This window comes from Saccopteryx leptura, chromosome 10 (assembly GCF_036850995.1).
Source record: "Saccopteryx leptura isolate mSacLep1 chromosome 10, mSacLep1_pri_phased_curated, whole genome shotgun sequence".
Classification (NCBI taxonomy): Eukaryota; Metazoa; Chordata; class Mammalia; order Chiroptera; family Emballonuridae; genus Saccopteryx; species Saccopteryx leptura.
Genome location: NC_089512.1, coordinates 11,689,339 through 11,715,779, shown reverse-complemented (window position 1 = coordinate 11,715,779; position 26,441 = coordinate 11,689,339). Strand labels below are relative to the sequence as shown.

Here is a 26,441-nt window from a genome sequence, read left to right as displayed (position 1 = left end):
GGCCTGCCCTGTGCTGCCCTGGGAATTTAAAGATAGTTTTTATTTAGTCAAATGCACAAATATGAAGTGACAGCTCAGAGAATTGTAACACATGTGTAGACCTATATAGCCGTCACCCAGATCAAGTGATTGCGAATCCTATGACCACCTCCCACATCTTCCTTGTGTCCCTCCTCTTGTGGTCCTGCCCTGTGTCCTTCCTCTTGTGTCCCTGCCCTTGTGTCCCTCCCCCATAAGATGGGGTCTGATTTCAACTCCTTTCCCTGCCCTCTGCAAAGCTGGGATATTTCTCCTCTTTTCTGTGATTCTGGATCCCACGCTCCGCCTTACCTTCCTTTGCGCCCCCCACCACACCACCCTGCCCTTTCTCCTCTTCCTCCTTCTCTCCTCCTGCCTCCCCTGCTGCAGGGTCACCCCCTTTCCCCACCAACTCAAATGCAAATGCCAAAATGAAGGGGGTGACCCGGGAACCTGGATTAGGGTCCTGTGCCTTCTTCTCTGGGTCCTAAGTTCCCCCCTGGGACTTTTTGTTGCCCTGTTATTTCAATTGGGGTCGGCTTAAATAAATCATGGCATGTGAAATGGTAATGGGGGAGTGGTAAGTGGGACCATTCCTGAGTCCCCTACCCTCTATGACCCAATCCCCAGCTCCTCCAACCATTCCCGGCAGGAAAAAGCCCTCTTTTAACAAACCCCAAAAGCACAAATCATTCACAGTGGCTCCTCAGTACTTTGTAATTTGCAGGCAGGAAGTTCTTTCTCCTGTCTTACCTAATCCAGGCTGCTGCATTTTAGATGCTGCTGAGACCAGCTGCTCCTCAGAAGGACTCCTGCTCCCTCAGCCATAGTTCCCTGGCCTAGAAGAGGCTGGGGGTTCTGATTCAAGGCCAGTAACTGTGGTCTCAGGCTCCCCTTGAGGGGAATGAGTGTGACCTACAACATGTGACCTGGGCTCACCATGTCTTTCCTAGTCCCAGGCATCTAACAGATTCGACACCCAGCATCTTCACCCTCCCCAGCCTTTGCCCCACATGGAGAGGAGAAGGCAGGGCTTCCTCCCAAGCCCCTCACAATGAGGATAAAGAAGAGGGCGCTCCGCTGAGCAAGTGAAATGAACAAACTTTGGTTAATCCCTGACCTCAACCATAGACAGGATTCTTCTGCCAACATTCTGGTAGCCACCCCCCACATTCAGCCAACACCATGGCGGGGGGCACAGAGGCCCAGGGATTGAGAGATGCTATGGCCTCCCTTGCTCTTCTGGGACCCTAGGTCTCTTCTTCTGTGCTCAGGAAATCCTGTCATAGAGAAGGAGCTGGGGACCCGGTATAGCCTGAAACTCTCTAGACAGAAGCCAACTACCAGGTCAGAATGACTTAAGGCTCACTCAGAGCCCAGCCCAACACGGGGATTGGTGAGCACTTAGGAGTCCACATGGGGTGTCAGAGACAAGTGGGGAGATACAGGCGTTGGTGGGTTTAGGAAGGGGCTTGAACGCCAGTTTTGAAGTGTGGGCTTTGACCCGTATGCCATGGGAACCGTGGGAACCATCAGAGATTGGAAGCAGGAGAATGAGGATGGGGACATACATTATACAAAGATCCTTCAGGCGGTAGGTGTTGGGGCTGAAAACCAGTGTAACAGTCCAGGCGGGAACTGATGAGGCCTGGTCCCTGTCCCTGTCTCCCGGCTGGTCTCCTCTCCTGAGGCCTCCAGGGTCCTTTGCTGCAGCCATACCAGGCTTCTTGCAACCTTGAATGTATTCAGCCTTTGCATGCCTCCATGCTCCGTGCCCACAGCTCCTACTTTCTGGAATGTTCTTACTCCACCTCTAATTGTCCAACACCTACACGGCCCCAAAGGCCCGCCCACCCCTACTACCCATTCTTTATGAAGCCCACACCCCAGTTATATCCGACCCTGGAACACTTCCCTGGATTAGCAGGCTTGCCTGTATCCGGCTGGGAATCTTCCAGCTTTGTGTGTCTGGAGTCCAGAGGGATAATGAGGATGTTTAGAGTAGGGAAATAAGTGGAAGAGGAAGTCCAAAGTCTGCCTGAATTCCTCACTGATAAGGGTTAGAGGGAGCTGCCCGGGCTCCAAACCCCAAAGGGCAACGGTTGACCAGATGGCCCAAGGAGAAGTGGTAGAGAAGGATTGATATAGTCCAGACTAGCGGTCAGAGGTTTTGAACCCTCCTAGGAATGTGCATTTCCTGCGTGACCTTAGACCTCTTTGGGTCTCTATTTCCTCTACCCTTCCCCAGATGGGGCCCAGCACTCAATTATTTTGCAGTGAAGTTGGATTTCATCTTCCGGACCACCCCCACTCTGCTCAGAGACATCCCAGGGTCCTGGGTTCCTCTGGAGCAGTGGTTCTCAACCTTTCTAATGCCGTGACCCCGCAGTACAGTTCCTCATGTTGCGGTGACCCCAAACCAAAAAATAATTTTGGTGGCTACTTCATAACTGTCATTTTGCTACAGTTACGATTCGGAATGTAAATACCTGATATGCATGATGTATTTTCCGATGGCTTTAGGCGACCTCGCCGGGGTCGCAACCCACAGGTTGAGAACCGCTGCTCTGGAGACTCCTACCCCCCCACCCACCCCTTGCAAACTGCCCATCAGGAAAGACGCCGTGACTGGGCTGCTGGGGGGAGCAGAGCTGGCTGGCGAACTTGACCCAACACCTTTCCACCCTATGACGGTCAGGAAGAAGTGGTCAGAAGTCCTCTGATGGCCTAAGTGATTGGGGAAAAAATGTTATTGGTCAAACTGTATGACCACAGCCTTGGCATAAGAGGGCCCAGCAAGGGAGGGCATCCATTGTTCTGTCCTCAGAGCACAAGTCTGGGTTCTTGGTTACAGGGATAGAAAACTGAACTGGCTCAGGTTGTAAGGAAAGGTGTTGATTCCTGTGCTGGACGCAGGGCTGGTTTTGGGTATGGCTGCATTCAGGGGCTCAGACCAGGTCAAGAGGACCCAGTTCTTCTCCATCTCTCTATTCTGCCTTTAGCTGTGTGGCCTTTGTCGTGATGTTTCACTTGGCAACAAAATGGTGGCAGTAGCTCCAGCCCCTACATCCCTGGAGGGTTCCAGTCCAGTGGAAAAGCACAAATCCACTTGCCTAATTGCTTAATCCCGAGTTCCGGGAATAAGCCTCCTGGCTCTGAGTTGCCTGCTTTGGGCCATAGGCCAGACACTATGGCCAGGAATCCTCTGACCAGCTCAAGTCGGGTCCCATGTTGAGCCCCTAGAAGAGGGAGCATAAGGACTCCTAAACCAGCAGTGGGAAAGAAGGTGGTTTCCTAGACAGAGACAGGAACAAAGATGGTAAGAGGCAGCAACAGTAGATGTTCACTACCATCCGTGTGGTGAGGGGTAAGAGGTGAGAATGGGCGGGCGAGCGAGGCAAGGCTGGGACGGGGACAGGCAGGCTGAGCACTGTTGCTGGCAGACAGCGGGGCTGAGAAGACACCTTGGGGAGAAGCGTGGTCCCCAAGCAAGCAAGACGACGAGACATAACCCGGGTGGCCAGTCTCTAGGCTCCTCTTCCAGAGGCCACCACCTCTGGGATCCACTTGGCCACCCCGCGTGCCACACCTAAGCCAGCCACAGATCCCTTAGGGCAGAGCATCTGGAATGTTCCAGTCTGGAAAACCCTATGGGCAAGAGAGGAAGCACGTGACCCCAAGGGGGCCCACAGCGTACTTCCTGGAAGTCTCATAGCCTTTCTTTGAAACAGTTACACAAATAACTACATCATCTCTGTCACAGATCTGTGTTACTTTCAACACGGCCAAGTTTTCAATGACTTAGCAGCTAATGTCTTTCCCCCCCAATTGGCTCGTCAGGTTAATGTTCCAGGATGGAAGCCATGTTCACTGGGTCCAGGCCTGTGGCACGTGGGCGAGTCGGGTCTGGATGCTGGGGAGTCTGACAGACATCCCACGCAGGGAGGCCTTCCCTGGGACCTGGGCTTGGTCAGCTGCGGCGCTAAGCTGGGAAAGTTGGGAAACTTTGTGACAACGAGGCTCCACTGAAGTCTTCAACAAGGGACAACAGAGCTATTTTTTTTTTTAAAGAATGTCTTCCTTTTTTAATTTGTACACATTTTATTTTATTTTATTTTATTTTTACAGAGACAGAGAGAGAGTCAGAGAGAGGGATAGACAGGGACAGACAGACAGGAACGGAGAGAGATGAGAAGCATCAATCATCAGTTTTTCGTTGCGACACCTTAGTTGTTCATTGATTGCTTTCTCATCTGTGCCTTGACCACGGGCCTTCAGCAGACCGAGTAATCCCTTGCTCGAGCCAGCGACCTTGGGTCCAAGCTGGTGAGCTTTTGCTCAAACCGGATGAGCCCGCGCTCAAGCTGGCAACCTTGGGGTCTTGAACCTGGGTCTTCCGCATCCCAGTCCGATGCTCTATCCACTGTGTCACCGCCTGGTCAGGCGAGAGCTATTGAGGTGGAAGGGACTCAACTGTATGGCCCTTGGAAGCCAAGATATCTGGCTTCAGCTTGGACCCTCCCCTCCCTCTACAGCAGTAGAGAGCTAGCTCAGTGGCATCATGGCAGCTTATCCCTCAGTGGGGTCAGTTTACTTAGAACAGTAGTCAAAGTGCCTTGGTGCCTACAGGCAAGATGGGAACCCCCTTAAGGAAGGAAATAAGGGGAAACCCCTCCAATCTGTGTCTTCTCTCAGCCCCACTACAAGAACCCTTTGAGTCTACAGGGAAGGGGTTAAGGTTTATTTAGCCCAAAGGAACACTGAGGCCCAGGGAGGGGAAGACCTTGTCCCAGGGTGGGAAGGACAAGTTGGAAGAGAAACAGAATCTCTGTTTCTGGAGCAGTCTTGCTGGACTCTCCCCCACAGCCCTGCTTGGGACTGGGACATCCTCCTCCTCGAGCAGAGAAGAGGAAGCTGGCATGGGGCTGCCGGGCACAGCAGCACACGTCACTAAAGCCAGGGAGACGGGCAGAAACTGCCACCAGCCCCGCAGTTCCTCCGTGTAGGCTTCTCCTGCCCTTCTCCACCCAACGGCTCCCAAGACCTGTTCCTGGGCACCCACTGCCCTGCTCACATGTCGGCTTCAGTGCCCGTGGCCCCCTGACACGCAGGTCTGGCCCCACCCCTGATCCCCAGTTGGTCTGCAGGAGAGGGGAGAAGGGAAGCCGGAGTTTTCTCAACCCTTCCCTCTCCCTCCCAGAGGCAGAGGAGGGCGGGTAGGGTGGCTCGCCATCCTGGGAGGACTTCTCTTACTTCCTCAAACCGCCCTCCTCCTTAGGTCTGATGGAGCTTGAATTATTCAAAAGTTAAGAAAGAGGCAGTGGAGGTCTGGGCAAGGAGGCTTAGTGTTCCCTTCCTAGCTGGCGACTCAGGGGACTGAGCACAGGCTCCCAAAACGGGGGCAGAAGCTGGAAGATGCAGCCAGAGTCCTGGATTCTCCCAGGTCTGGCCAGGGTCCAACTCCTGCAGTGAGGTAGCACTTCCTGGGCTCCATCGTCCATAGGGACTGAGGCAAGGAGAGAGGACTCCCAGCCTCCCACAAGCTGAGGAATGGCCGAGTCCCATGGGCCAGCTCTGGGCTCCAAGGACAGGCCCTCTCACCTCTGTCCAGGGCCCACAAAGTGACAAAGTTGTTATAGCCACAACACTGTTGGGAGAACCACCAAGGAACCATAACAGGGTCCTCAAGGCAGACCACGCTTTGGGGACAATGAACACATTTTGGGTCAGATCCAGGTCAGGGTCACGCTTTGGTCTGGAGTGAGGATAAGGATTAGGTCTGGGGTTGGGATTGGGGTTTCGTCTGGAACGTGGGTCAGTCCAGTGACTGGGCCTTGCTTGACCCACCTTCTTGGAGTTTGTGGGCAAGATGTGGGCCAGGGACAAGTCTGATGGGTCCTCCCTCTCTCTGTCCCCCTGTCTTTGGGGTCCCCCCCCTAGAGCGGCTGGGCAACGGGGCAGAACTGGGAGCTGTGTGACTACATGAAGATGATCGAGGCGGAGCATAAGCAGTGTCTGGAGGAGGCCCAGCGGGAGACGGTGCCAGCAGGTGAGCCCGCACCCCGCGCCGTGGGAAGAGAGGCGCTGCAGACTCCCAGGGAGCCCCACTTCTTCTCACATCAGGAGCCCAGGCCCACATCACACTCACTGCACGTAGTTGGAGGGGGCGGCACCAGGGGGCTGCTGGCTGAGGAGAGGGTGCTAGGAGAGGTCGGGGTGGTGCCAGCAGGTCCCCATGTCCCCATCGCCCGCCCCTGGTCTAGGGAGTTCCCCATTGGTACCTGAGGAGAGCGTACAAACTGGCCTTCAGCGAAGTGAGTGTGGCTAACTCTGCCTTTGGGGTCCCTCCCCCCTCCTCCAGGAAATGTGGGGATGCTGCCCTGGCTGCTCAGCCCAAAGAGGGGTTGGGGCAGCTCACTGTGGGAGCACTTCCAGGTCAGGTTCCTCAGCCCGGAAGTGGTTGGAGCTGACATGAGAGAACTGGCCCCAGAATGCCACACTCCGGGATCACACCATCGCACTATTAGCATCTCAGAGGGAGGGCAGAGGACATTCAGTGACAGTACATGACCACCACAGGGACCACGTGCAAGCACCTGCAGGCTGATGCTTCCCAGCTGCCCAGACCTAGCAGGGCCCTCAGACCAGGTGACGGAAGCCTCTCCTCCTCACTCCCCCACCCTGAGTGCTCCATACTTGGCTCAGAAGCCCTGGGTGAGAATGGAGGAAATGCAAAGAACTTCCTTCAAAAAAAGCCTGACTCAGAGTGTGGGGGGTCCCGACTCAGAGTGGGGGGCCTGACTCAGAGTGTGGGGGGGAGCCCGGCTCAGAGTAGGGGGAACCTGACTCAGAGTTTGGGGGGCCCGACTCAAAGTGGGGGGCCGACTCAGAGTGGGGGGAGCCCGACTCAGAGTGGGGTGTGCCCGACTCAGAGTGGGGGGTGCCCGACTCAGTGTGGGGGGGGCCCGACTCAGAGTGGGGGGCCGACTCAGAGTGGGGGGAGCCCGACTCAGAGTGGGGTGTGCCCGACTCAGAGTGGGGGGTGCCCGACTCAGAGTGGGGGGGCCCCGACTCAGAGTGGGGGGCCGACTCAGAGTGGGGGGAGCCCGACTCAGAGTGGGGGGGGCCCGACTCAGAGTGGGGGGGGCCCGACTCAGAGTGGGGGGTGCCCGACTCAGAGTGGGGGGGCCCGACTCAGTGTGGGGGGGGGCCCGACTCAGAGTGGGGGGGCCCGACTCAGAGTGGGGGGGCCCGACTCAGAGTGGGGGGTGCCCGACTCAGAGTGGGGGGGCCCGACTCAGTGTGGGGGGCCCGACTCAGAGTGGGGGGAGCCCGACTCAGAGTGGGGGGTGCCCGACTCAGAGTGGGGGGGCCCGACTCAGAGTGGGGGGGGGGCCCGACTCAGAGTGGGGGGGAGCCCGACTCAGAGTGGGGGGGGGTCCCGACTCAGAGTGGGGGGCCTGACTCAGAGTGTGGGGGGGAGCCCGGCTCAGAGTAGGGGGAACCTGACTCAGAGTTTGGGGGGCCCGACTCAAAGTGGGAGGGCCCGACTCAGTGTGGGGGGGGGCCCGACTCAGAGTGGGGGGCCGACTCAGAGTGGGGGGTGCCCGACTCAGAGTGGGGGGGCCCGACTCAGAGTGGGGGGGGCCCGACTCAGAGTGGGGGGGAGCCCGACTCAGAGTGGGGGGGAAGCCCGACTGAGAGTGGGGGGGAGCCCAACTCAGAGTGGGGGGGGAAGCCCGACTGAGAGTGGGGGGGAGCCCGACTCAGAGTAGGGGGGAGCCCGACTCAGAGTGGGGGGGAAGCCCGACTGAGAGTGGGGGGGAGCCCGACTCAGAGTGGGGGGGAGCCCGACTCAGAGTGGGGGGGAAGCCCGACTCAGAGTGGGGGGGGAAGCCCGACTGAGAGTGGGGGGGAGCCCGACTCAGAGTGGGGGGGGAAGCCCGACTGAGAGTGGGGGGGAGCCCGACTCAGAGTGGGGGGGAAGCCCGACTGAGAGTGGGGGGGAGCCCGACTCAGAGTGGGGGGGAGCCCGACTCAGAGTGGGGGGGAAGCCCGACTGAGAGTGGGGGGGGATCCCGACTCAGAGTGGGGGGGGAAGCCCGACTCAGAGTGGGGGGGATCCCGACTCAGAGTGTGGGGGAAGCCCGACTGAGAGTGGGGGGGATCCCGACTCAGAGTGTGGGGGAAGCCCGACTCAGAGTGTGGGGGAAGCCCGACTGAGAGTGGGGGGGATCCCGACTCAGAGTGGGGGGGCCCGACTCAGAGTGTGGGGGGCCCGACTGAGAGTGGGGGGGATCCCGACTCAGAGTGGGGGGGCCCGACTCAGAGTGGGGGGGGGCCCGACTCAGAATGTGAGGGAAGCCCGACTCAGAGTGGGGGGGGCCCGACTCAGAGTGTGGGGGGCCCGACTCAGAGTGTGGGGGAAGCCCGACTGAGAGTGGGGGGGATCCCGACTCAGAGTGGGGGGAGCCCGACTCAGAGTGAGGGTGGTCCGACTCAGAGTGTGGGGGGCCCCGACTCAGTGTGGGGGGAGCCCGACTTGGGGAGTGGAAAGGATTTGGAGAAGCAGAAAGGCCGGGGAGGTGGGAGCCCTGAGACAGACAGCCCTGGGGAGGCAGGTGGGGACGGGGTTCCAGGCTCACCGAGGGAGGGGGAGGGCTGGCGGCAGTGAGGGGGCTGTGCCTGCTCCCCGCCTCCCTCCCAGGTCACCTCCCTGAGGCCCAGCCTAAAGTTACGTAACCTCCTTGCTGAGGAGCAGGGAGCATCTTTCCCGCCTTCCTGGCTCCCGAGTCCCCCGCCACCTCTGAGGCTGGCAGTTATGTAACCCCTTCCGGGCCCTCCCTTCGGTCCTGGTGCCCAGGCTCTCTGCCTCCTGCACATAAGTGAGTGTGTGTAACCTTGCCAATGGCCTTCGCCTCCCCAGCTCTCAGACAGGAGTGGCCTCCCATCTCCCCGGCCTCTGAGACTGAGCCCTGGGTCAAAGGGTAGACTGACCTGCCCACTGCCTATGCCCCCTCCAGCACAGGGGGGCAGGCCAAGGCGGCAGACAGGCCTCAGCAGGCCCCAACAGTGGAATCCAGGATCATGGACAGCTCAGAGAGGCCCAGACCCCAGACTCTGGGCCCCCATACATTCTTCCCAGGCCCCGAAGGCAGGCCACCCTCATGATCTTGATGAGGTCATTGCTGGCACAGGGTGTCTGTTGAGTGCCAACACCCTGTCACCAAGCAGCCCGCTTGGGATCCAGAGGAGGGCAGGTATGGGTCAATGGGCGGTGAGTCTGCCCATGACCTTGTGTGGGGCCCTGTGTATGTTCGGGCATATCCAAGTGTGTGTTCCTGGCCCATGTCTGCCTGGTTCTGTGTCTGTGCCTCTGGGGTCTGTAGCTCCATGTCTGACTCTGAATGTCTGTCTGTCGGGGCGAGGGGTGTCTGTGTAGTCTGGACATGTCTAGATGTGCCTGCCTGCTGTGCTGTGTCTGTGTTTTGGGGTGTGTATGTGTGTGTGAGAGAGAGTGAGTGTCTATGAGATGCTGTCATGTCTACGCATGCGCATGTAGGACTGTGGGTTGTGTGTGTCTCTCTGCTTGTGTTTACTTGTGTCCGGTATTTCCGGATCCAAGTTAGCATACATGTGTGTATGTTTGCATGTGTGTCCAGTTCTGTGTGCCCAGCAGTGCTTGCCAGGCAGTGTGACTCTGTGTATGCACAGGTCTATAGAACGATCCAGCAGAGGTCCCCACTCTACCTCACCACCCCCATCCCAGGATCCTGGCTGGGCTTTCTTTCCTGTTGAGGTGGCAGCCCAGTGGCCACACACAGCCAGCCTGGACCCTGTGTGTCTGTGGGCCTGGTGACACATATGGCGGGACCTGAGGGCTGGGCACACAGAGAGAATACTCCCAAGGTCCAGCCCAGGACAACAGTCCTTCCAGGTGACCAGCATTGTTTTGGCTGTCACCCTCTTCTCAGCTTCCAGATCCCGCTACCTCCCGCAGGAAGCTTCCCAGACCACATCCCCCACTGGCCTCTCTTCCCTGGCTCCCCTGGCCTGCCCGCTGGCCTGGGCCCAGCACAGTTCACAGCCCAGCCTGGAGATGCTGAGACTCCTGAGACCCAGCATGGCCTCCCCAAGGACAGGGCCCAGTCTCCCTCTCCTCTGAGCTCCCTCGAATGAAGTGGAGCTCAGGGCCGGGAACCCAGCTCCACATCTCGTCCCCAATCTGTGCCGACTCTGGAGACCCAGAGAGCCAAACTCTGGCGAGGGTCCAGACACAACAGCCAGCCTGCCAGGCAGGGTACGCCCCACGCTGTCAGCGCCGGGCTAAACAAAGCCCAGAGGAGCCAGATTCCCAGAGAATCGGTGGAGCTGCTCAGAACAGGAGTGCGAGAGGTTTGCTGAAGAGGAAGCCTGTGAATGGGCTCCACCACTCGCCCCGGGCCAGTTCCCTAATTGCTCTATGCCTCAGTAACTCACCTGTAAACAGGACGGTTAAATAAGTCACTCACTGAAAGAGGGGAACAGTGCCTGCCCCTTCCAAAGGCTACCGAGGTCTTGGCTAATATGATTAGCAGCCTTGAACAGCTAGCAGGGTTTGCCTGGCCTGAAGAGCGCCTACATAGCCTCCAGAGAGGCTGGCACGGGAAAGAAGGAGGGACTAGGTGTTCTCCGCGTTGCGGGGGGACAGGTACCACTTCCCGGCTGCAGGCCTGGGAGGGGGGTCCTGGTTGCAGGCCTGGGAGGGACCCCTCCCCACTGCCGGCTCACTCCAGCACTCAGAGTCCCCCAGGCCCTTTCTCAAGTGGTGACATCCTTCCACCTCTTCTTCCCAGGCTCCTTCCTTGGGAATTCATGAACCTTCGGACTTGGGCTGGGCTGGGCTGGGCCCAGCTGGCATTGACTTTGGCTCAGGGGTTGGGTTTCCTGACGAATCTATGGGACTGGCAAGGTTGCAAGGAGACAATTCAACCTCTCTCAGAGGAGGGGAGACCCAGAGGAGTCCCAGCCTCTGAGAGGCACCCAGACCCTGGGCAGGCAAAACCGTGGAGTTTACCGCTGCCTAGGAAAGCAGATTTCTAGAGGCCCTACTGTGCACCGTCAGCAGCCAGGTCCTCGGGCTAACCGGCACGTGCTGGAACACACAGCCCTTGATGAAGGGTTTCCTCTGAACTCACCTCCTGAGCGCCGCCCCACAGTTCACACTATGACTGTGATGGGGGTATCTATGTTGCTTTGTGAGTTTTGGGAAGACTGCCCAAGATCAGGCGTCCCCAAACTACAGCCCGCCAGCTCCCTGAGGCCATTTATCCGGCTCCCCGCCGCACTTCCTGAAGGGGCACCTTTTTCATTTGTGGTCAGTGAGAGGAGCATTGTATGTGGCGGCCCTCCAACGGTCTGAGGGACAGTGAACTGGCCCCCTGTGTAAAAAGTTTGGGGACCCCAAACTTTTAGCTAGTTACTAGCTAAAACCCGATATAGCCGTCACCCCATCCTAAACAACAGCTCCTTTTTATACAGTACATTTTTCTAATGCCTCCTTTCCTATTATACAATGAAATTCAGAACACATGTTCTTTTTTTTTAATGATGTTCTAATTGTAGCATAAAAAGGAAGGTAATTTGTAATAAAATTCTATCTGCACGGCCAGGCCCAATCACACATCACACTAAAAGATAAGAAGGAAGACACAGTCTGAAGGTTGTTCCTATAAATATATCAGGGGATGGGAGAGCACAGATGCAGGTTGGTACACACAGTGGTTGCGTCGCTGACTGCGATATCACAGTCAGCGTTGCTGTAGGTAACATGATTTTCCGAAACATTAAACAACTTCTCGTAAAGTTCCGAACCCGCCAGAGCCCAGTCTTCTCTCCCTTTACTCGGTGGTTGCACTCCGGGAGAGCTGTGTGTGTTAAATGTGCCGCAGTACCTTGTGTTTGTGTGTAAAATGGAGTAAGAGTCCAGCTCTGGTAGTTGTTACACAAAGATTTCACCTACGCAAAAGCCCAGTGGCGCATTTGGAATCCTTGCAGAAGCTCCGCAAATCATCACTGCGCAGGGCCATGCATCAAATGTGGGGCGAGGCCCCTCATCGGCAGCGAAAGAATCCCCCACCGCTGTTCAGAGCACCCCCAGGGGCTGTTCTGGCCCTCACTGAGGACCATGGAGCTGTAGTCATGCCTCCTTCTCCCCACTCCCCGTCAGGACAGGTCCTGTACAGCCTGGGCAGAGGTCTGCTTCCCCTCTCAGATCGTAGGTTCCTTGAGGGGGGAGCCTAGAGGAGGAGGAGGAAGGGGTTGGAGGCATCTGGTGGCCATGCTGACCCACGTGTCCCCTGCCTTTACCCCACAGGCTGCAGTACCATGTGGGACAACCTCACCTGCTGGCCGGCCACTCCTCGAGGTCAGGTGGTCGTCTTGGCCTGCCCCCTCATCTATAATTTGTTCTCCCCCCTTCAAGGTAAGAGCCCTGGGCTGAAGCAAGGGAGCTTCCGAGTGAGACCGACTGGAGTGGGACTCATCTCTTATGGAAAGGAGAAGGGAAAGTGTCAAAAGGACTGGAGCAATCAGGGAGGGCTTCCTGGAAGAAAATGATGCTCTGGCACGAGGTCTTTGAAGGACTCATGGGATTTGATTAGCTTGTCACATAAAGATAACTACATATGTGGGAAGGGCTCACTAAATATTTGCTCAGCAATTAATAATTGATTGACTGACAGCTACTTGATTAAATTATGGCTCCCATGTTCCCATTGTCTCGGCCTGCTCATGACTCAGTCTTTCACCGCCAGGAGCTGATGGCCTCTCCGACCCCTGAAACCACTGTGTGGCCTTGGTCGCAAACCTGTCCTGTTCTGCTGAAATGAATGTTCCTTTCTAAGGCAGAAAAGAGAATGAGGAGCCTCTAGCCTCCAGTAGAGGAAGTGGGCTTTCTTACATAACATGCGCGAGGCTTACAGCATATTGTGATCAACCATTTTCCCCTTCAGTGAAAGTTTATTCCACACGTACTTACATGGCCGGCGCTGGGCTAGACAAACATTGGGTGGCAGGGGCATAAAACAGCCACGCTGCCTGCCCACAGGGAGCCAACACTCTGGTTGTAGAGACCTTCAGCCAGGAGACAGACACAGGTGTGCTGAGTTGTACGCAGTGCTGGGATGCGCGGCAGGGCTGGGGTGCAGCGTAAGGCGGGTGTTCAGGTAGGGGAACTAAGGACGTGGCATCAAGGTGAAGAGCTGCCACTCAAAGATTCGGGGCGGGGGGCGGAGCTTTGAGGGAGAGAAGGATGCGGAGGGTGGGCAGAGAGACTCCCGGGCACCTCTCACTCCAGGTGGCCTTTTTTTCGCTGGACCTCAGTTTCCGTGTTTGTAAAATAGGCACGGGAGGTGGACCGAATTGGTTTCTTTGGGGCAGGCCAGTTTTGCCCCCTAGCGTTGTCACCTCAGCAGTGAAGGAGACCCCGAGACCCTCTCTGAGGACTCTGGGAGCAGTCACAGGAGTGCCATGTTCCAGGATGGCACCAACCCAGCCCCGCACTCCCCCCAGGGAATGCAGCACGTGGGCAGGTAGGAGATGAGTACTCCGGAAGGTCTCACAGGCTCCCATCAGCAGAGCCTGGCAACCAGCCTTCCCGTGGGTCCCTGGAAGCTCCTGCTGATTGACTTCCTTCTTGACACTCTGCTAATTGCATTCCTCCTGACGGCTCTTCCTTCTGGCCCTGCTGGAATGATGGAGGCGGCTCCTTCATTTGAGAACCTGGACTCCCGCCCACCGTCTGACTAGTCCCGAGGCCGCCAGCCCCCTCCCGGGGGTGGGGGGGAGCACAGGGGGCCTTTGTGCAGATGAGGAAGAGGCAACCCTTCCTCAGGCACAGCCTCTCACCAGAACCCACCTAGTGGCGAGCTGAATATAAAGTAGAGATGAACCCCCATCGTCCATCAGCCAGATGCCCTCGTGCAGTGCGCAACCCGCGCAGGTGTTCTTGGCGGCCCTTGTCTCTGAAAATGATGGAGAAACATAGGAGGCAGGGTAGGGGCTAAAAATGTTAAGGAAAACAGGGTGTGTTTTTCTGGGCGACTGGATAAAGAAGGTGGCAGCAACTGACCTGAAATTCCAAAGAGGGAAGTTGTGAGTACGGGAAGCGCAGGGGAAGGGCGGCGCCAGCCCAGCTCCTCGGGCACCGGGACTAGGGAAGAGGTGGGCTGCCTGGAAAGGGGGCGAGGGTCCTGGGTCTACAGTGAAAGCTGCAGGAACCTGGGGAAGGTCAAGATTGCGGACGGTTAGAAAGACATTATTTACCCAGGCTCAGTAAAAATACCTGGGGGTGGGCTGGGCCAGGCACGGGATTGCTCATCGAGGCACCAAAATGTCCCTGGGGGGCTGGTCCTTTCATTCACAGTCTGCATTTTTTAATCTGTGGTATTTTTACCTTCAGATATTTAAAGAGACCTTTTTTTAGGATAGCTATTTCGGTTGAGAAAATGCAACGGTCTACTTAGCGGGGGGGTCTGTAGGACACCGCCTCCTCTCGCCCTCCCCCCACATCAGGAAGCGGTCTGGAGCCCAGCATCAATGTGGCTCACCCCAAGCTCCTGCAAGGCTGTGCTGCCTGAGTCCCCTTGCCCATGCCTCTCCCTGGGCGGGCTCCCCTGCCGGGTGCTCCCTGCTTCTGCATTCATGAGGATTATAGCTCTGCACCATTATCCGGTGTCCTCCAAGCCCCGCCCAGCTCCTTCCTCACCTGTGGTCCCTGTCCAGCCACAGGAACAGGCCCCACCAGGTGTGGGAGGAAGCCTAGGCCCATAGGCCCACGCCGGCTGACCCGGAGGAGTGGACAGGCCTGGGCCCCTCCCCCCAGCCAGAGGGCTGCTGTCTGGACCCACGGGACAAAGCAACCATCTGCCATGCCACACCAGCCCCTGTGGCCCTGTGGCCCTGTGACAAGGGTCAACATTTAGCTCATGGCAAGGGTCAGGGATCACTGAGATAGCCCAGGATCCAGGCTACTCGTGACAAGGATCAGAGTTTACATTGCATGCGGGGTCAGGTTCAGACCTGACAAGGAGAAGGACTGAGCCCAGGACTGTCTGCTCTGACTGTCGCCTGTGGGGGGGGGGGGTCCCCTGGCAGTCCTGGAGGGGCTCCTCCCTGCCCCGTCTCCCCTGTGATGCCCTGGGGTCTGGGTGGGGGCAGTTGGGGTCTGACACAGCGGAGGTTAGCACGGTAGGGCTGAGGGCAGTGACAGCCAGGCCCCAGGCCCACCCCACAGGCCTGCGCGGCTCCTGGGCTCCTTAGCCTCTCTCCTCTCCCCCCACCCTGCCCTCCACTCAGGCCACAACGTGAGCCGCAGCTGCACTGACCAGGGCTGGAGCGACCTGGAGCCCGGCCCCTACCCCACGGCCTGTGACCTGGAGGACAAGGAACCAGGTTTGGACGAGGTGGGCCTCAGCGCACCCCCCACACAGTGCCAGGCTCCCCCCACTCTCTCCCACCAAGGGTGAGGTCGCCATCTATGGGAGCCAGGACTCCTGGGGTCTAGTCTGCCTGCACGTCCTCCCTCTCCAGGCCTTCTCCGCCAGGGACTCACCCCCTGACTCCCCCGAAGCCCCACCCCCAGGCCAGGCCACCCCGCTGCCTGGTGGGAAGCTCGCTCCAGCCCTGAACGTGACAAGGGGGGCAGATACCATCCTGTCACATGCAGAGGGGAAACCCAGGGCCATATCCTGGAAGGACCCAGCCTTGGGTACCCAACAGTCAGTCAGGGACAGGGACAGACCGTCACCCTCGGACGTCCCAGGACAGGGATCTGCCTCAGAGCAGGTGAAGCGTAGGTGGTCACCGTCAGGGACAGGGACAGACCGTCACCCTCGGACGTCCCAGGACAGGGATCTGCCCCGGAGCAGGTGAAGCGTAGGCGGTCACCGTCAGGGCCTGGGGCCAGACCGTCACCCTCGGACGTCCCAGGACAGGGATCTGCCTCAGAGCAGGTGAAGCGTAGGTGGTCACCGTCAGGGACAGGGACAGACCGTCACCCTCGGACGTCCCAGGACAGGGGTCTGCCCCAGAGCAGGTGAAGCGTAGGTGGTCACCGTCAGGGACAGGGACAGACCGTCACCCTCGGACGTCCCAGGACAGGGATCTGCCCCGGAGCAGGTGAAGCGTAGGCGGTCACCGTCAGGGCCTGGGGCCAGGAGCCAGGCAGGGATACTGATGGGGAGGCTGGAGTAGGAACTGGAGTCCTTGGGGTGGGAGCACACATGTGTGTGTCCGTCTGTGATGACCCCTGTCCCCTCCAGGTCCCCTCTCAGACAGGGCTCTCACCCCGCCCACGAGGGCAGCACCATCCCGAGACCTTCGATCTCAGTCTCCTCAGTTCCTCTCAACTCCTTGCCTCTGTCTACTTGGGAGTGGGGGGAGGGTTGCCCAGGGACCGTGCCTCTGTCCCTGCGTGGCTCTGACCTGCGTGTGTGTCCCTGGAGAGGCCATCGGGAGGGTGCCAGCCAGAAGCCTCGGGGATCCAGCTGTGCCGCCTCCCCAGAAAGGCCAACTGCCCTCATCCCGCTCTCCCAACCTCCGAGAGCCCCAGATGTGAAGTCACCCCCACAGTGTCTTTGTCACCTTCCCTGTCCCCTGCGTGCCTCCCTCCCCACACAGCGAGAAGTCTTCATGTGGGGTCTGAAGGGCACGTGGCCTGGGTTCCCTGGGCCACCGAGCCAAGTCGGCGCAGAGGGGGTGCCAGGCACACGCTGTAGTGTGCACGGACCGGTGGGGTGTGGGAGGTCTTCGCCCTTCTCTCCCTGGTATTTCCCGTGAAGAAGCGGAGGAAGACTGACTTCAGTTCCGATCCTGGGAGATGGTCCTGTCCCCTCTGTGAGAACTGGGGGGTCAGGGGGCCTGGGGCCTGAAAGGGGCAGCTCAGCTGCCCTTGGAAGCCCTGGGCTTCGGCCTCATCTGCCAAGGCAGGGGTGAGCAGGCAGGGTGTATAGGGCACCCCACCCCTGCCAATACCCCTAGGTGAGTTCACCACACACACACCCCCACCAAAGTTCCTCCCCCTCCTCCCCCTAGCAGCAGCAGAAATTGTTCTACAGTTCTTTGAAGACCGGCTACACCATTGGTTACAGCCTGTCCCTCACCACCCTTCTGGTCGCCACAGCCATCTTGAGCCTATTCAGGTAAGGTCCAGCCCCAGCGACCAGCGTCAGAGCAAAGGGAGTCAGGCATGCTCTGCTCCTCCACTGTCTCCCCCCCCCCCCCAGGCAGCACGCAGTCCCTGCCCCAGGCCCCCTGCCTGGTCAGCCTCTAATAGAGACCGCAGGTGGCTCAGCACCCCACCTGGCCTAGCCTAGTCCCCACAGGATGGTGAACTTGCACCTGGGTTTAGGGTGCCAGAGGGAGGGGCTTGTGCTCTGTGCTGAGCCCCTGGAGGCCTAAGCATACGGAGGCCCGGCTGCACACTGTTGGGGATGGGACACCTGGAACAGAGCCCCTCTTTGGGACACACGCTCCCTCTGCCCTACCCTTGCTCAGAGCCCTGGACAGCGTTGGTTGGGTGGGGGTCCGAGGCCCCATCGGCCTCCCAGCTCTGTCCACATCACCAGGAAGCTGCACTGTACACGGAACTACATCCACATGCACCTGTTCATATCCTTCATCCTGAGGGCTGCCTCCGTCTTCATCAAGGACCTGATCCTCTTCGGCAGCGAGGACTCGGACCACTGCTCTGACGCCTCGGTGAGGACCTGCTGGGCCCGCCTCCCTGTCTCTCCTTCATCCTCTCTCCCTGGGAGGACTCTTCTCCCTCTCTTCTCCTCTCTCTCTCTCCGAGGATGGCCAACCAAGCCCCCACCCGACCCTGCCCGGCAGCTCCTTGAGTCCTGCTCCTCTCCCACCACAGGAGATGGTGCTCAGCCATCGGGGGGTCCACAGACCTTCCCCTGCCAGCAAGAAATGTCTCTCCTTGGTGGGAAAAGGGACATTTCGTGGCCAGAGCTCACGGCCCCCATCCGACCTCTGTGGCTATGGGACCTGAGGAAACTCCCTGCCTCGGTTTCCCCATCTCTGCCAGGACTTCCATCCCTCCCCTCTGCCATCTGCAAACCCAGGGCTGTGCTCACCGTGTCACCCTCCCTACACCCCCCGTACCGTGGGGAGCCAGTCCAGGCGCACGCAGCCCTCCTCTCTGTTCTCCCCTGCCATCAGTAAGTTCAGGGGCTTCCTCAAGGAGGGAAATTAAGAGAGCATCTAAGAACTCATCGCCGTCACTGAAGGGTCCAACTCCAGGTGATTCTGAGCTCGGGACTCCCACGTGTCCCTGAACTTCATGAGTGGTGGCACAGCTGGCACATGATTGCAGCGGTCAGCAATCCCTTCTCCCAAAGAGTTAACCTAGGAGGGTGGGATCTCGGGTATCAATCTCAGCCAGCAGAAGGGGAGCCCCAGGGGAGCCTCCCCGGCCATTCCCAGAGCCCCTCCAAGGCTCCAGACACAGCACTGTCGGGGGCAGAGCCTGTGAGCCGCGGGCTGCAGCCTCTGGCACACTTATCACGGTAATTGCGGTAATTGTGGAGACTGGCTTCCCAATTCATTAGCAGCTCTGTGAAGCTTTTCAAAAGCTAGGAGAAGCACAGTAATTGCCCTGTTAAACAGCTGAGTTATTCTTGTTGTAAAGCAAGTGTGTGTGTGGGGGGGGGGGGGAGGGAGGACCAGGCATGTCTGCAGCAGGAAGGACTGAAGTGTGACCTGAAGGAGGACTTTCCAACCATAGAGAGAGGAAAGTAGGAGGCTCTCTAAGGATGCTCCAAAGCCAAGGGCACAGGAAAGAAGGCTGGAAACCGTGTTCTAAGTAATGGAAGGAGTGGATGCTAGAGGGCTTCCTGGAGGAGGTGGCTTTGAGCTCTGGTTCACCGCTATCTGGGCTTGATCTGAAATGGGACACTGTTTCTAGAACACAGAAAGCCCAGAAGACCTTCTAAAAAACCCAGAGCCCCTGATTGCCCTACTCAGGGGTCGCCTGTATCTCCTGCATTGTCCTCATCTACCTGGAGAACTGATTCTATCATCAGCTCCTCTGGCCCCCAGGAGAAATGGTCATCCCTCCCTTCTGCATTTTTCCTCATTTTTCCTACCCCTCCACTTCCCTCTTCTCAGTCCTCATCTGTCCTCAACACTTATATCTGCGTCCACTCCACAGCCCAGAGCCCCCCCCCACGCCCACACATTCAAGGGACTCTTGAAAATGCAAGCCGGAATTTTCCCTCACACCTCTTCCAGCCACCTTTAAACCTCATTGGAATAGACGAATGAGTAGGTGGTGGGATAAGGCATTTAAGAGGATGGGGAGGGAGATGGATGGCCGAGTTAACAGGTGCATGGATAGCTGAGCAGGTAGAAGGATAGGGAGATAAAGTAAGAATCATTGAATAATGGGGAGGGGGGTGGGTAGATAGGTGAGTGGACAGATGACAGATGATGGACAGATGGGTCAATGAATGACTGGATAGATGGTTAGGTGTGTGGGTTCATAGCAGTTGTCTGGTAGGCACAGTAATTGCCTACTAGATGAATGGAGAGATAGATAGGTGGGTGTGTGGATGGGCTGATAGACGGAAAGATGGATGGATGACGGATGGCTGTGTGGATGCTGGGTGAATAGATAAATGGGTGAGTTGGTAGTGGGGATGTCTAGTGGGTGAGTGGGTGAATAAATAGATAAGTGGGTAGGTAGGAAGATGGATGGTTAGATGAATAGGTGGTTGGATAGACAGGAAGATGATAAATTAACAGATGGAAAATTAAAACCACAAGCTTATTCCAAAGCATCAGATGATCTCAAATCAGGGATAATTGGAAAACCACTGAGTACATTTTTAAGGAGAAAATGCCAAAATCAGATGACTGTACAGCAACTGTGTTGGTCAACCCAGAGAGAGGTGTGGGCAGGCGGGGACCCCGGCCAGCCGCAGTGAGCACCCTCTCTGCTCCTTCCCCTGCAGGTGGGCTGTAAGGCAGCCGTGGTCTTGTTCCAGTACTGTGTCATGGCCAACTTCTTCTGGCTGCTGGTGGAGGGCCTCTACCTGCACACCCTGCTCGCTGTCTCTTTCTTCTCCGAGCGGAAGTACTTCTGGGGGTACATACTCATCGGCTGGGGTATGGTACTGGGGAGGGCTGCCAGGCTGGGGACAGAGGGGGCAAGGCTGGGGGAGCTTACCAGGGGGTGGGTGCCAACCCAGCCTGCTGTCTTAGGTCTTGCTGGGCTGCAGGTCCTGCCTGCAAGGCTGTATCCAAGGGTTGGTAAGAGTCCCCCAAATGTGTGACCTGGGGCCAGTACCCTCAGCCTGCAGCTGCACCAGAGCTGAGCTGTGGGACAGACAGGTTCTATGCTGGGGACATCTTTCCACTTTCCCTTCAGCCCTGGAAACACAGAGGGTCACTGCCGGTTTATAAAGTACCGCTCCCCAAAATTAGGAAAAGGCCGCCCTTTATATGAGCACAGACCCTCAGTGGAGCACAGTGAACAACCATGCGGGGCCGCCCTGGTAACCCACCTCTTTCCGGTTCTTCCTCCTTAATCTCCTCCTCATGCCCTCTCTCCCTGCCTCCCATGCTCTCTCTCTCTCTCTCTCTCTCTCTCTCTCTCTCTTTTGGCCCGGACAGGGGTGCCCAGTACATTCATCATGACGTGGACCATCATCAGGATCCAGTCTGAGGATATTGGGTGAGCTGGCATCCTGCCCCCTTCCTCCTGGCTGCCATCCCTTGGGGCAGACCTCCTGGGCAGGAGGAGAGGGGCTTGGGAGCAGTAGACTCTAGACTCAGGGCCTCTGAAGAGATTGGGGCAGAGCTGGGGGAAACTGGGAGAACTGCTGACTATCTCTCTGGCTGAGGGTAACCTCTCTCATTCTTCCCTACTGCCGCCTGCCCAGATGTTGGGACGTCATCGGCTCCTCATTATTATGGTGGATCCTAAAGGCCCCCATCCTCACCACCATCTTGGTAAGGCCTTCTCCCACCACTGAGAGAGGGGAACACTGAGGCCCAGACTGGTGGTAGTCAACTTGCTTCAGGTTGTGCAGGAAATTCGTGTCTAGGTCAGAACTGAAACTCCTGTTTCAGGCTTCCCAGTGCCTAACACAGGCTCATCGCCATCCTGTTCCCACGGTTCTTCCTCTAGAGTAGAGAGGACGGATTGGGAGGCCAGGCCTCAGGGGTGGGAAGTAGAGTTTCCAGATGACTTGCCCCAAGGGGGAAGAGCTAGGGCACAGGTAAGACGGAGGGGCAGCAGGGCCCTCGGGGAGAAGACAGGCCATCAGCCCAGGGGACTGGACACCCTGCCTTTCCCTCTCTGACCACCCCACTGCGGCCCCACCACTACCAGGTGAACTTCATCCTGTTTATTCGCATCATCCGAATACTGGTGCAGAAGCTGCAGCCCCCAGATGTCTGGAAGAGTGAAAAAAGCCCATATTCGTGAGTGTGACCCCAGTGCCCTGGCTCTCCCAGTGTCCCCATCCCTGGTCCTCAAATTAATCCATGTCCCCTTGAAATGGCCTTCAAGAATTGCCCAAAAAAGCCACCTTGCTCTTGCCCATCTCTACCCCAAGGCCTGGCTCAGTCCACGAGTGTCCCCTGCCCCATCCCCACCCTCTCCAGGCTCATGAGTCCCGTGCCTGCTTCTCGGGCAGTCACCTTACCCAGCAGGTGATCTGATCCAGGCATGAATCTGCTGCCAAGCCAGGGAGCTCAAGAAGAAAGACAGTAGATAACCTGTCTTGTTAAAACTGTGTTCCCAGTCCCCGGCATGTGCCTGGCACAGAAACGGGGCCAATAATGCAAGTGATGAATACCCTGGGGGACCCCTCAGTCTGCCAATAAGACAGCCATATTCAGGACTCAGTACCCCCCCCCATAATAATAACATCTGCAGTTCACGTGCCAGGCATGTGCTATGGGGTTTTTGTTCATCATCTCATTTCAGCCCCACGGTCCCCTATAACTTGTCTCTATTTTACAGGTGAGGAAACTGGCATGCACTTCCTCCGCTCAAGGGTTTGGGAGTTACATCGCCCGGCAGGGGGAGGGCAGAGTGTCCATGGGACACGGTCATGCTCCTGGCTTAGAAAGGTGTGAGGGCTGTTCTCTGTGAGTGGGAGAACTGGGGAAACAGGCAGGTTCTCATGAGAACAACGGGTGTGAAGACAGAACAAAAGAAACAGGAAATGGGTGACTGTGCCCAGGCTGGGTAGCTCAGTTGGTCAGACAGAGCATCAACCCAACCAATCAATCAATCAATATTTTTTTAAAAAAAATAAAGGTTGGTTGTGGGAAAGTGAGTAGGAGCCTGCATGCCCACAGATGGGAAATAGAAATGATCAGTGCTGCACAGACACGCCTGGGTATCTATCCCACGGGGGGCGCTCCAGTCCTGGGATTCTAGAATGTTCTTCTTGACCTAGCTTCTGTTTGGAGAGTCTGTGCTGTGGTTGTCAGCTTCTGGCTAGAATGTCACGAGTTGCTGGAGTCAGGATTCTATTCTGGAATCCTGCGATCTCTCCGATGAGACAGACTGGCGATCCTAGGGTGACGCATTCCCTGCTGCTGGCTGTGTGGGCGGGGCTTCTCTTCCAGTTTCTGAAATGAAGGCCATGCAGTGGTCTGCGGTGTGCCGGGGGGCAACACCTCAGGCCTGGGCACCCTCATCCTCAACTTTGCCCGTGGGGGCTTTGTTGGTGTCAACATCCAACCACTCAAAAGGGCTGAATGTGAGGCAAAGAGAGGCCCAGGTGGGTGAGGGGAAACTGAACAGCTGGTGGCAGGCAGAGGGGGGAGTAGGAGAGCGAGCTCCCCGAGGAGGGGCTGTCGGCTCCCACTCTTCACCTTCCCATAAGCCTTCAGTTTAAAGAAAGCTTCCATCTGTCAGCCTTAGCATGTGAGCTAGGTTTGCAGCCAAGGAGGGTGGGCAGTGCTCAGGATCTTGGCATGGCTGGGAACCAGGTCGAGGAAAGAATGGGAGGCAAGGCCGTTTTCCCTGCCCCCAGTTGGCTGTGGACCCTCCGGCCCAGGGCTCGGATTCCTGGGCTGATTGCCAAGGCAGAGGAAATACATGCCGAGAGCCCTCCAACCCTCAGACCTCTCCCGGTAAAGAATTGGTTTCTCATGGATGCATTGCGCTTGATAGCACCCAAAGCACTTCTGAGTTGACAGTGGGTCCCATTTCTGTAATGTGACTATGTAGAGCATACGTTTACCCCATTGTAAAGATTGGGGAAACTGAGACCAAGAAAGAGGGAATGAGGATCTCTCATGTTGCCTGAGAACATCTCCCCATTAGCTGCCACAGAGCCTGAAATACCTCAACTATGCCTCATCCTCAGGGTTCAGCGCTGGTCTTCCTTTATACTGCCTCTTCCAGAAGGATGAGAATAGAAGGGGTCCTTTCTCCCTAATCTCCCTTCCAGGCTGCAGGGCTGGGGGGCGGGGCGGCAGTGCATGGGCACTGCAGGTATGGAACAGGACCTGATGTGGACGTAACAGTTACCGGAGCCAAAAGTTCATTCTCACACATCCTGGTCATTGTGCCCCCAGCTGCGCCCATGCCAGGCTTTATTGAGTCCAAATGTATGGACACACCTACCCACTGCCTGCCCCTCCCTTTCCCCAGGAGGCTGGCCAAGTCCACCCTTCTGCTGATCCCCCTGTTTGGAGTGCACTACATTATGTTTGCCTTCTTCCCCGACAACTTTAAGACTGAAGTGAAATTAGTCTTTGAGCTCATCGTGGGGTCTTTCCAGGTACGAATTGTTGACGTTAAGGCTTCATTCTTCTCTGGCCTTTGGCCCCTTGCCACTGAATTCCAGTCTTTTTACTATATAATGAGTATTGATTAAGCAACTACCGTGTACTTAGCCCTTTGCTTAACCAGGGGAACACAGGACTGGGGCCAGGTGTGGGGCTGGGCTTCTCCTACTCCCCCTAGTCCTGTGATCTGTCTCCCTCACCTCTCCTGTTCCCTTCCTCCCCAGGGATTTGTGGTGGCTCTCCTCTACTGCTTCCTCAATGGTGAGGTAAGCGCTTCCCAGACCTTGGGGGCCCAGGGTCCAGAACCCCTGGTGACATGAGCAGATTGAGGATGGGTTACCTTTCTAGTCCAAGTGTGGTCCTCAGACTAGTGAATCAGCGGTGGCCTCTAAGACCTAGTTAAGAATGCTGATTTCAAGGCCCACTCCAGACCTGTTCTAAGTAACACCCCCCCACCCCACCCCCACCCACCCCAGGGGACTCTGCGCTCCTCAGAGTTTGGGATGTGCCTGTTAATGACTGGGTGCAGAGTGAGTGGGGACGGGTACTGGCAGCGAGTGAAAGCTGAGTTATGGTGAAACCCTGGTTGTAAAGCCCAAGTGAGCAGGGGTCAGAAGAACGGGGACACAGCCACCCCCAGGCAGCCCCCCTCTCCATGCCGGACTGCATTCTCTGACCCTCCCTGCCTCCCACCTCCCCCTACTCCGAGGCCTGGATTTGACACTGGCCCCATGTCTCTCAGCTCTGCACCCCGCCAGGGCACACCCAGCTCTCTCAGTTTAGACTCCTCCAGAGCATAAGACTGGCTGACCCTGCACCCTAACAGGAGTTAGCCAGCAGGGGAGGAGACTTCGTAGGTGTGACCACGGCCCCTTCTCCTAGGTGCAGGCGGAGCTGCGGCGGAAGTGGCGGCGCTGGAACGTACAAGGCCTCTTGGGCTGGGGCCCCAAATACCCATCGGGAGGCAGCAACGGGGCGACATGCAGCACGCAGGTGTCCATGCTGACCCGCGTCAGCCCTGGCGCGCGCCGCTCCTCCAGCTTCCAGGCGGAAGACTCCCTGGTCTGACCACCGGGCGCCCAGGGGCCCAGGGGGGTCCCACCGGCCCTCACCCGCGCCCGGGCAGCACCGGGGACGGAGGCCTGTTGGGGCAAAGCCAGCCGCAGCCCTGGGCTCGGAGGCTGCCCTGGCCTGCAGGTCGCTGTCTGGAAGTCCCCGGAGAACGCTGCTCTTGCGCCTACCTGGGGAGAGGAGGGTGCTTAGATGGGGAGCCCCCTCTAAGCAAGAAAGAGCCTGGAGAGCTGCACCCTGAATAACGTGGGGTGGAGCTTAGCCGTCGGACTCCTCCCCTAAAGCCCCCTCTGCCAATCAGTGGCAAGATATTTGCATCCTCCCAAGTGACTCCGCCCCTTCTCATAACCTATTGAGAAAGGCAACCACCCAACCCCAAACAATACAGTAGGAACATGGTTGACAAAAGTCTTGCCCTTGAAAGGTCACCTGGCGCCACCACCTCAACAGTGGATCCATGGATCTTCTAGTGCCTGAAGTTGCTGTCAAGTTCCTCTGGGTCAAGGACTGCCATTCAGGCATCTCCCTGAAGATGCAGCCCTCTCCCCCAGTGTCCTCTTAGCTGCCAGGTCCTCCCGGTGGGTGAGTTTCTCTGCCTCAGGCAGACATGGTTGTGAGATGGAGTTCTAGTTTGGAGAGCATAGCTATCTTCAGAGTCCCTGCTGAAGTGGACCAGTCCCAGGATATTTGGAACAATTCAAAGAGACTGCCGGCAACCCTGCCCATCCTCGCGGGCTGTGGAGCCCTGGGATGTCCACCTTTGTGCCAACCATGAGAACTAGGCTCAGAGATATGCACTCATGGGTCCCTTAATCCTCATATCAACACAGCGAGATGGGAACTCCTGTCCCTCTCTCACAGATCAGGAAGCTGAGCCTCACAGAGAGCAGGTGCCTGGCCCTAACACACAGCAGGATTTGAACTCAGATCTGGCTGATGGGAAAGTGAAAGCACAGACTTCTTACTGCTGCCTTTTATATCTTGTAACACGCTGGATCTTTTCGGTTATTTGTATCACCACTCATTGTGATCACCACATCCCTGAAACCCCACTCCCACCCGACCCTCCATGGAGTGTGGCTGAGGAGTCCCCTGGCCCATGTATCACCGAGACGAGATGAAGCCTGGTGGTCATGGTATTGTGTGTCTGCCCTGCACTCCTGTGGTTACGTGGTTTCCAGCCCACACCCCACCCAGAAGATCCACTCTTGTGCAACAATAAATGTTGTATTGTATTGACTTGTGTTCCCTGATGGTTGATGTTCCCATGTGACCTAAGATGAGGACTAGCTTCCAACTTGTGGCTATTTCGCCCCATTTAGAAGAGGGAGGCACTGAAGCCAACCCTTTGGCTTTGGGCAGAATATATTCCATGTGAAAAGCACACGGTTCTAAGGGTCTTCAACTGTCATATCACTGAGGGGTATCCTCCCTTCTAAGTATGAAGAAGTTATAACAGGTTCTCATTGTGTCTCTCACACCCCCAAAATCCAGCCAAAAAGAGACAGTTCTATTCTTGGATCAATTTGAAACAGCTCACAAAGCTGCCC

General features: G+C 57.3%; 1 protein-coding gene across 3 annotated transcripts in view; it reads left to right on the top strand.

The window, feature by feature from the left end:
• VIPR1 (vasoactive intestinal peptide receptor 1) overlaps positions 1-26,103 on the top strand; it is a 31,112-nt gene extending 5,009 nt beyond the window's left edge. The window contains exons 2-13 of one of the 3 annotated variants that reach the window (XM_066351372.1): positions 5,959-6,067; positions 12,374-12,481; positions 15,355-15,461; positions 17,095-17,198; positions 17,625-17,757; positions 20,019-20,172; positions 20,680-20,740; positions 20,949-21,018; positions 21,401-21,492; positions 23,684-23,813; positions 24,045-24,086; positions 24,703-26,103. In XM_066351372.1, coding sequence (XP_066207469.1) covers positions 5,959-6,067; positions 12,374-12,481; positions 15,355-15,461; positions 17,095-17,198; positions 17,625-17,757; positions 20,019-20,172; positions 20,680-20,740; positions 20,949-21,018; positions 21,401-21,492; positions 23,684-23,813; positions 24,045-24,086; positions 24,703-24,888 — 1,296 coding nt within the window. In that variant the 3' untranslated portion in view covers positions 24,889-26,103. Of the gene's footprint in view, positions 1-5,958; positions 6,068-12,373; positions 12,482-15,354; positions 15,462-17,091; positions 17,199-17,624; positions 17,758-20,018; positions 20,173-20,679; positions 20,741-20,948; positions 21,019-21,400; positions 21,493-23,683; positions 23,814-24,044; positions 24,087-24,702 lie in introns of all 3 variants that reach the window. The other 2 variants (XM_066351371.1, XM_066351374.1) reach the window with 2 other exon arrangements.
• The last annotated feature ends 338 nt before the right edge of the window (positions 26,104-26,441 follow it).